The sequence below is a fragment of the Vigna unguiculata genome, chromosome 8 (assembly GCF_004118075.2).
Source record: "Vigna unguiculata cultivar IT97K-499-35 chromosome 8, ASM411807v1, whole genome shotgun sequence".
NCBI classification, from domain to species: Eukaryota; Viridiplantae; Streptophyta; class Magnoliopsida; order Fabales; family Fabaceae; genus Vigna; species Vigna unguiculata.
Genome location: NC_040286.1, coordinates 14404825 through 14415283, shown reverse-complemented (window position 1 = coordinate 14415283; position 10459 = coordinate 14404825). Strand labels below are relative to the sequence as shown.

The 10459-nt window shown below is 35.0% G+C and overlaps 1 protein-coding gene across 1 annotated transcript; it reads right to left on the bottom strand.

Moving 5' to 3' along the window:
* Positions 1 to 638: 638 nt before the first annotated feature.
* LOC114193030 (serine carboxypeptidase-like 42) lies at positions 639 to 5914 on the bottom strand. The gene is made up of 10 exons (XM_028082724.1): positions 5358 to 5914; positions 4145 to 4252; positions 3889 to 3981; positions 3042 to 3134; positions 2677 to 2762; positions 2276 to 2554; positions 2047 to 2180; positions 1411 to 1503; positions 1186 to 1303; positions 639 to 1063 (listed from the first exon to the last, which is right to left on the bottom strand). The coding sequence occupies exons 1-10, from the start codon at positions 5596 to 5598 to the stop codon at positions 896 to 898; spliced, it is 1413 nt and encodes a 470-aa protein (XP_027938525.1). The 5' UTR covers positions 5599 to 5914; the 3' UTR covers positions 639 to 895.
* Positions 5915 to 10459: the final 4545 nt, after the last annotated feature.

The following is a 10459-nucleotide window of genomic DNA, read 5'->3' as shown; positions in this document are numbered from 1 at the left end:
GCAATTTGGGTCACCACTTTAATAAAAAAAGTTTACCAATTCTTATTTTATCCTCAGTAATTTAGTTTACCGCATTTATTTTCTTACATTTGTACATTGTTAGATCCTTTATTTTCTTGGTGGTTTATGTTTCACGCAGTTTCTCTTTGCAATATTTATTTTTCAAACCATCTTTAATTCACCTTCATCTTCAATATTCTGATTTATGTTACTGAAAAACAAGTATTAAGATTCCTAAATTGTCTAAGGCTTTCTAAAATCTATTTATTTGGAAGAAATGCACAAGTTATTAATTAAATGAAGTAGATATATATATATTTATAGAGTTGATTCAAAATATAAATGATTTACATATTGACTTTGTATTGATTGTTGAATCCTAAATTAAATACTCTAACTTACATTGAAAAACAATTTGTTTGTCAGTCCTATTAGAATAATCCATGTCGACTTTATTTGGTTCTCAAAAACTATTCATACTAACTTCAAGCCAACTTCTCGAGGAACAGTTTTGTATCCATATACTTATAAGTGGATCACATTATTTATATTAATATAAGCAAAATGATTGTTTGCTTAAGTCCAGACAATCTTAAAAATATTTGGCTCTATCCTCATAGACATTATTCAAGAATCCATTTTTCACCAAAAATAAGTTCATATAACTGAAACAAAAGTCGCTTACATTTTCCAAAACAATCCCAATGCACCTACCAATGAGGCCAAGAAATCTGCGCTAGTACCAAATGAAGAAAGTAAAAGCAACAGAATATAATTTCTTTTTTGTTAATTTTCCTTTTCGTTTCCATACAATCACTAGGAACTTATAAAGGAACAGTCTTTTCTCTCACTTCCTATGCCATTTTTTTGCTACAACTCCTTTAAGTGTCTTCCTTCAATCATCAATGGAAGAATGTGTTGTGTTGGGCAACCTTCTACCACGCACAAATGAACTGAATAGATGAAGTGCTCTTGAAGGTTGAGAATAAGGTACCATGTGAGCAGCACCCCTTACAGTTGCAAAAGTTAACAAATTTCCATACTCAGTCACCCAACCTCCAACCTACATGCCACCATTCACCATCAAATTATAACTTAATTAGCTCCTCAAATTGTCTTCATTCATATTGCAAAAGAACAAACTAACAATGCAAAACATTCTTAAAACTAAATATTTTAAGGTACCTGCCCTTTGTGGAACCAGGCCCCATATGGGACTGTAATCTTGAAATGCAATTCATTAGCTAGTTCACGAATCAGTGTTCGAGATCCCAATAATGGCACAACAGAATCTTGATCTCCACTGAGATCATTCAACATTAAACAATTTGAGATAAACAAAAAGGTTATTATGTATCCAATGGTACAGGGGATTTCCCTATAAGGGTGTCTATCCTTCATTGAAGTTACCTGAAAACCCATACTGGGATATGGTTTTGGACTATTCTTTTGAGAATTGGAAGGATGTTGATGTTACCATCAGTGTCACTGTAGTTTAGAAAACTACAAAGTAGAAACATGATCAATAACACAAGACAGATATGAAAGATGGAGTTGCATAGAAATTGTACTGTTCTCTGTTGTACCTTTAAAATATATTTGATGTTTTAAAATATATCGAAAAGTAGTGTATTTTGAAAGCACATATGACAACACGAAAAAACTCAAGAGAAACTGGACTCAGTTGCATATAGATCAATTTAGATAAGTTTCTTGAAATGCTCTTAGATAAAGGTACTCTACAAACCACTTCAATTTAACATGGATCTAAGTTAAACATAAACATAGAATATTCAGGCAAGTTAGTTAATAGTATTACTCTATTAATTTAAGCCCTGACCCGACATAATTTACATGGGTCTAAATACCTGTATTGTGTTGATAACAAAAATATTATATAAACCAGTAAATGTTTATATTTGTTTTAGTACATTAAAAAATCTGACATTACTTTAGAGTTAAGATCAATAAACATCATTCTTCTTTAATCCATTGATGTCTTTTCAAGACATAGTCACTGACTATTGTAAAGTTTTCTTTACTTACTTACTACACATGGACCACCTATAAGGAAGGTTTGTACGGTTTGCATGAAGAGCCTTCTGAACCTCTGGGAGATTGAAGTAAAACCGTCTTTCTAGAGTCATACACACATCCACACCTAAACTTACTTTTGTTGCCTGCGTTCAATTATAAGGATATTATAGCATACAAGTTCATAGAATAAAAGTAATACCAATAACATTTGACCAGAACAAAATTGTAAAAGGCCTACCATCTTTTTCAATCTCAGTTCCTGTTCTGCTATGGATGGATAACAAACATCTAGAATCACATCATAGTTGTTTATGTAATTGCCAACAATGACATTTGCTTCATATATGGCATTGTTGCACGAATTAGAAACGTTGTGAGGAGTTTCATAGGAATAGTCATCGAAATCACAATCATTCATGATGGCAAGGCCAACTTCATCAGAAATCATTCCATGTGACCAGAAGTATTCATATGTTGCTGGTGCATCCCGATCAAGTCTCAAAAGTGGGTTTCCAATCTAATAAAAACAAAAGGTGCATTCGATGTGACCTTTAAAATATGGGACAAATGAGACTTGTCCAATTGTAACACAAACAGAAAATTCAAGGAAAATGATGAATCAGGTGAATGGAATCTTACAGCAACTCCTTTGATGTTGAATTTGAAACCACTTGAACCAGCATTATGGTCCAAGAGAACATTAGCTAATTGAGGTACATAGTGTCCTGCATGACTTAATAAAGTTTAATAAGAAACCTAATATATCATGAGTTCAAGGCAATGAACTATAAAAAACAAAAGTAGGTACTAGGTACTATAATACTGTAGCACTACCCCTCTAGGAATGATGTCACAGTTTACTAGCATTTGCAAATTTTCATAACTAACTGTAGTCTAACTAAACCACGTCAGTTATATAGAATATTTTCAAAGAGGAGATTCTCATCAGGGAACTTCAATTGAACAAGTAAATTCTAAAACTGAATGATAATTAGTTTTCTAACCTGCATAGCTTTCTCCAGTGAGGAACAGTTCTCTTGTTCTGTATGATGGAAACTTCTTGTACCATTTCAACATGAACAAATACATATCATTGGCTGCAAAAAACAAATGTATACGTGTTCTCACAAAAATTTCTCATTTTTCACAAAGGGCATTTAGATCAAGGTCTTTTACATTATTATCATTTTAAATTTTTTTATTTGTCTTTTACCTCTATAGACTATATTTCTTGCACTTGTATTATTCTTTCACTCACAAGGCCAAAGCTTGGTGATTCTATCCTATTTTTCATATTAAGTGTCACACTAACTTTGCTTCCTAATATATTCAAATATCTATTCTTGTATTTCAACTCATCTAGCTCAATATTATTCTATCTACAATGCATACTGCTTCCATTAAATCACAAATAATAACTTCATCTCTTTTCCATTTCATTCACTCAGCTTGAATCTAAAGAAATATATCTTCCTCGATATGTATCACTTTGAATAACGTGAAATTTTAATCAGATAATTATATAAAGGAGGAAACTTACATATAGTACTCATGGTACTGTCAGTGTTGTTTTCCAATTATATTTAGAATTTCACCTTAGTAATATGCAATGCATCCAATGTAAATTACTGAAATAAAATTCCAAACGTTTGATTGGAGAACACCTGCAGCTACAATACTGTATGCAAATTTGTCCTTCTATAAAACGTTTTCCACTTTCTCAGCTTTAGATGAACACATGGGAAAACGAAGGGGCAGGGGATAATGTAAAAATAAAAGTTTGAAGCCTTAAAGAATATAAGCATAGTAACTGAAAATGACAAAAAAGAGAAAATAGGTCAATTTTGTTACCAGTGGAGAGATCTCCAGTTTTGTAATCAGAAGTTGTATTTGAGTATGACCAACCAACTCCAGCAGGAGACTCCACAAAAATGAGATTGGATGCTACAAATCACAAAAATATCAGGAAAGTGTGACTCCAAAAAATATATAAATAAAAGTTATATTTTCTTAACCTTCAGATTATACACTTCTCAACATTTATCTCATATCTTAAGTGACATTATCAAGATTCCAATTTGAACCACATTATGTGTATGTTTCATACCTTTATTCCAGGACATGGAATTTCTTCGGAGACCAAGTCCATCACCATTAGGATAAAAGGGTCCCAATTCAGAAAAAGCACCTCCTCCAACGGAAGAACACCCAGGGCCTGAAAAACAATTGAAGTTGTTGGCTTTTTTTTTTCTAGATTATTGTAATCTCCTTTTGAAACTAACAGAGTGTGAAAAATTCACGTGGGTAAGTATTATTTTATTGCAATGTTGTTTAAAATATCCAAATTAACCTTAAACACGCCGAGCTCTGTCTTCTCACACAGGTGACAATGATATAACTAAAAATATAAGTATATGATTTAGTGCAGCATTAACCAATAAACAAACATAGACTAAGTACTGTTTTGTCTACAGTGAACATGAGAAAATTTTCAATTAGAGCATGTTTGGATAGTAGTGGGAAGAGTACAAAATTGCTTTTCTTTTCCAAGCAACAATTTCTACGTTCTTCCTTTTGTTTTGTGAGGGAATTTTAAAAGCACTTTTGCAACTTTCATTCATACAAACCCTTGCACATTTCACAAAATTCTCCTTACTAGACGGCAACTGTCAATAGCTCCCCTTAAAAATAAAGAAAAATGAACCATGCTTAGAGTAAATTTTATTGTGAGCTATGTGATAGAGTGACTGACAGTCATTGAAGAAGAATCTCTGTTAAAGTATTTTCAAAAAATAGGTACTACAGAAAACCATAGCCGTTTTCACTTTTTTTTTTATCAGATATTCAGCGGGCTCTGCAAAAGAGAGCAACAGTATAAGCAAACAGCACTTTTGGTAGAGTAAAAAGACAACACAACTTGAATCACTTGTGGACAAATCAATGACACCTTCCTTGGCTTGACATGAAAAGAAAGGAAAAAGGAATCAAAATAATCACGGCTCCTCAAAATAATAAAAAAAAAAAACAAAATAAATAAATAAATAAATAAACAAAAGCACGAAGAAAAAAGAAAGAACTTCTGCAAACAAACAACACCAGAAAGTTTCAAGAACCATACTGACTCCATTTAGGAGCACCCACATCATGATTCACTTGACCCAACTCAAATCTCAGAACAAGCTACACAGGGTTAAAGAACCATGCAGGTGTGATGAATGAAGTTATGAAACCAAGCTTGTTTTGAAAATTCACAAGTGGGTGTGGCAATTGAAAAAGAGTAGAAAGGGGTGAGTGACATAACACACAAGTCCATAACCAACCTCCATTGAGCCAAAGTGTGAGGGGCTTCTTGTCAGGGTCTTGCTCAGCCTCCACAAAATAATAGAAGAGGCTCCTTCCATGCTTGGCATCAACGTCAACATACCCAGCAAATTGCTTAAAGCCAACATTAGGTTGACCAGGCAATTTAACCACCAAATCCTCAGCAGGATACCCTTCCACTCCAACACTGCCCACCACAATTATGACCCCAACCAACCAACACCTACCCATGTAACCCATCACCCCTAAACCTCCAACACCCTCACTGGAAACCCACCCTTTGTCAATTCTCTCACAAATCTTTTATCTTTATTGTCTAAAACAGGAACATGTATACTAAAGGCTGATCCTAGCCCGCTCCTCACTCTCAAAAAAGCAATCTTTTTTCCAAATAGTTTATTCCCCAAGTCAAATGAAGAAAATTAACTATGCTACTTTTGTCTTTAATACACTTACGTTTGTTATGGGATAGGAGGAGGCACGTGAGTCGAGGATTGGATTGGCTTTAGCGAATGTCCCCACCTAAAGATCTTAATCGCATAGAGTATGACCAAAATGCATGAAGGAATGAGCATAATAAAAATAGGAAGAAAGTGATTTCTCCCTGCATTTCGACAATTACATGTGGCGACATGATTTACATGGATTTAAACTATAAGGAAAAAAAGAAAGTTAGAAACAGAGACAGATCGAGGGAAAAAGTAAGAACGGTATATATGTCAATAAAGTGTAAAACTAAATGTTCATAAGTAAATAAGGTAATCAAGAACCGATCTAACGGTGAACAACAATTTATGTTAAAATACAATTTCAATCTTCCTATTTATTTATTTTAAATTTATATTTTATGTCTCCTATTTTAAAGTAGAGATATTCAGTATCTTAATTTTACAATATTGGAGCGTTCAGCCCATTATTGAAATTAAGATTTTGGCATCTAAAACAAGTTTAAACTCTTAAGTGTCCAAGAAATTTGATTTTCTTTTTTTTTTTTTTTTGAGAAAAATTTGTGCTTTTGAAAATCTAAAAGATATAAGGAAGTTTGAAATGACTCTATTAGAATGTTTGTGTTTTCCAAATAGAAGAGTTTTAAGAGTAATGTTAAAGAAAATGAAGGCAGTTGCAGTTGAGTTAGTGCGTTATTAAATTACTTTAATTCTTTAAAGAAATTTTAAATTTATTTCTTCATAATTACCACTCAAATCAATATATGAATTAATGGACATTAAGAACCATATTCAAAATACGTAATATCTATAATCAACAAATTACAGGTCATCCAAAATACATGCCACACACAACCAAAAAAAAAAAGAATTTCTTCTAAAATCCTTATATTAGACAAAGGCTAGAAAAAGAACACATTAAAATCCATAAATAATTATAAAAGTCTTTCTTCAAGACATAGTGACAAATAAGTCTCAACATCCTCCCAGATAACCTATTAAATGTAACACCTCATTTAATTTAATAAGCGAATTTAAATGTAGCGTCACATAAATATAACATACAAGCGCAATCCAGGAGTTTGAAACTCAACTCCTTATAACCCAAGGCACACCACGATGCCTAAAAGAAAACTGGATAAAGAGTTTAATCAAAAGTATATAAATCTAAGAATGAACAAATACACAGGTCATAGCCCTAAAGGAACTCATAAAGAAATTAGAGACCAATCCACACAGACTATGCAGCAGAACCACCACCTCCCTGTTGCCCACGGGTGTTCCTCGCATCTGCTCACACCAACAAGTTGATGATCATCGCAAAAGAGAGTACCACACAACAGAACACACAACAATAAAAGTAGGGTAAGTTAGAGCACAAAAATAATTTCATCAAGAAATCTAATACACTTTCACAGTCAACCATACATAACCACTCAACATGTTATGACTCTCAAACCAAAACACTAAGGACTCGACTTGATTTATCCGGATACATACAATCTGGTCGGATTCAGCGGATGCTTGCACTTGTGGTGGATACCTCTGCTCACCCTGAGCTGCTCACCTCCGAGCTGTGTGTTACAAGTGTTACAATGAATCAATTTCCCTCACCACAAGGTTAGCCTTTAATGTATTACAGGCCTCCTACTACTCTCACCACAGGAGTCAGTCCGTTTAAGGGAGACTAACTGACCCCTTAGAGTGTCAGGATGCAATCTTACCTTGAATCCTTACCAGACCATACAGATGGGGCACCACCACAGACACCCACTAACAGGGGCCATGGAATTACGTCCCGACCACTGAAGCACGACCCTGAAGCCTCACCTAGAGACTCCAAGGGATTACGTACTGACCACTTACCAACATATATAATCAGCCAAGAAGTAAACACATACACCATGCATAGAAGATTCATACCAACATCCATAAACAACCCCCCTGTATCACATGTCAACCAGTACCAACTCCTATTACCAATCATGAGAATCGTCTCCCCTCACATCAATATCATGCCACAAAATTTCCAATCATCAATGTTCATCGTTGTTCATGCCCGATTTGTGACCATATACGTATCCAACCCCTCATGGAATATCCACAAAAGATCATGCCAAACTCACCCTTCATTACATATAAGCCTCCCCTCATTATATATACTCAAACCCATCATGCCATCATACAGTAATCTTAATAATTACATGCCAACCATCCAAAATCGGAAAAGAATGCCAAACTAGACCGCACTCTCGCCCAACCCCTCACTCAGGCAGAGAAGTCTCGCTCAGGCGAGAGAGTCTCTCGCTCAGACGAGCTCTCATCGCCTAGGTGAGGGCTCGAAATACTGGAACGGTGGCCTCTGCACTGTCTCGCTTAGGCGAGATCCTCCTCGCTTGGGCGAGTTGCTCGCTCACACAAATTGAGTTGGTCGCCTGAGCGACCCCTCACGCGAAAATTCCTGGGCGAGCCCTAGCTCATTTCACCTGGGCAGGACAAGCTCGCTTGGGTGAGATTTTCAGTCCTCGCCCATTGTTCATTCGCATAACAGACAAAAAACCCAGCCAAACAACACAATAGCATATTCCACACACTCAAGGTAGCATACAGATCATCAAATCACACGAACATTACATAAACAATCATGGATACCAATTACTTCGCAAAACCCTAACTTCCCGTACCTGGAAAGGGGTTACACGAGGCTTCGACATTGGACCACGAAGCACAGCAACTCGAGAGATAGACTGGGAAATTGGCGAAACAGCGGGACAGTAGCAGAACAACGTTATTATGGAACCCTAAATGAAGGAATACGGAAAAGAGCTTTTACGGAGTAAAGGTATGAGATTGGGGATCACTTACATGGAGCAGAAAACAAAAACTGAGCTTTGAGCGGACTTGTTCGAGGCGAGGAAGCGAACCCTAGCAGAGCTCTTTTGGGCAGTAGAGGGAGACGGCTACGTTTCTGTGGAAGAGTGAAAGTAAGTGGGTTAGGGAAGATTAGGGTTTGGTTTTATCCTCTGGGCCAGCCCTTAGGCCCATTACATTAGGGCAACCCCTTTTAATTTAGGGCAGAAAAGGGAAACAATATAGTGGGCCTTACATTAGACCTAGGTTATTCATCTTTAATATCATTGATGATACAAGTAAAGCAGTTAATAATCGTCATTGAACAAAAGTAGACAAGTAAAAAAAAATTTTACTCTCATTAAAGTTGTCACCTTAAAAGTTCTACAATAACCAACTTTAGAAGGAAAAAGGTTAAATAGAGTCCTAGACCTTTTTCTAGCAGTTTTAGACTAGAGTGTCTAGTCTAAACTATAAGAAAACAAACACCTCTCGATATTACCCAAATACCCCAACTTAACTTATTGACATGTGTCCTTTTTTCAGGTTTTTTAGTAATTTCTCAGCTGGATATTACTCAAATACCCCAACTTAATTGATTGACACTTGTCTTCTAAACTGGTATTTTCGTAAAATAAAGTTTTGGCAGTGATATGAAACCCAAAGCTCAGTATTTTACTGGTCTAACCCTTTTCTTCAGATTCAATTTTCGTTTAGTGCCCGGGATTAAAAGTAATTTTGCATTTCCCGCCTGTTAAGTGTTGGAAGGAGGGATATTGTGCATGAGTTGATTGAAGTTGCATGCATTAATTATCTCAACTGTGTTTGAAATCATTTTTTAAGGGTAGTGTTTAGTGGTTTAGTTTTTTCATATGGTTCTTGCGTCTTCTTTTCTCCGGTTTGGGTATGGGATTTTTTTTTCTAGTTTATTGTCTGAATTTTTCCTTCGATCCAGTACCCTATTTTCTATGATATCATTATTGGTTTTCTTCGTTTTTGTGTTCGAGTTTTTGGTTTGATGGTGTAGCTAAGTTGGTCTGAGATGATTTTTCGTTTCTTCCTTTTGGTTTGATCCTGTTTATTATTTTTTCTGAGTGCATTGTTTATATTTTTCAGTGCATTGTTTGTTATTAACTGATAATGTGTTTTGGATGTTGTTTATTGTGATCGTGTATCTCAATTGGTCTGAGATGATTTTTCTTTTCTTCCTTTTGCTTCGATCCTCTTTAATATATTTTCTGAAATTATTTTACATTTCGTGTTTGTATTTTTCAGTTCATTGTTTGTTGTTTACTGTTATTATGTTTTGGATGTGTTTAACACTTTTGGTTTGTATTTTTGTTTCCCTAGTTATGTGAGGTATGATCTTCCTTTGCTTTATTTTTTAGTTTTATTTTTTGTTATTTTTATACTTTTCGGGTTGTGTAAATGGATTTTATTTTGTGTGTGCTTTTTTTTAGGGTGGGACGTTGGTGTTCTTCTTGAGTTCGTGTAGGTTGTATTTGTTGTCTTCAAATGGCTAGAAAATTTGATTTGATCAAAGATATAGATGAGAAGAAAGAGACTTTGAAGCTTGCTGTGAGAGTAAAGGATTTATGGTTTGTTCAAAACCGGGATACGAATCGTCATATGAAGTTGATTCTTTTGGATCAGAAGGTAAATAAAGTTTGTTGTGTTCTTTATTTTGGGATATGGAATGATCTTTACTGTTTACCTTATTTTTCCAGGGGGGTATGATTTCTGCAATGGTAAAAAAGGAAGATATAGGTTTGTGGGAAGAAAAGTTCGTTGAGGGTCATACCTAC

Coding starts and splice junctions, on each gene's coding strand:
- LOC114193030 (XM_028082724.1), bottom strand. CDS start 5,598: ATGGGTTACATGGGTAGGTGTTGGTTGGTTGGGGTCATAATTGTGGTG. Junction 4,253..5,357: donor CACACTTTGGCTCAATGGAG/GTTGGTTATGGA, acceptor ATTGTTTTTCAG/GCCCTGGGTGTTCTTCCGTT. Junction 3,982..4,144: donor TTCCATGTCCTGGAATAAAG/GTATGAAACATA, acceptor TGTGATTTGTAG/CATCCAATCTCATTTTTGTG.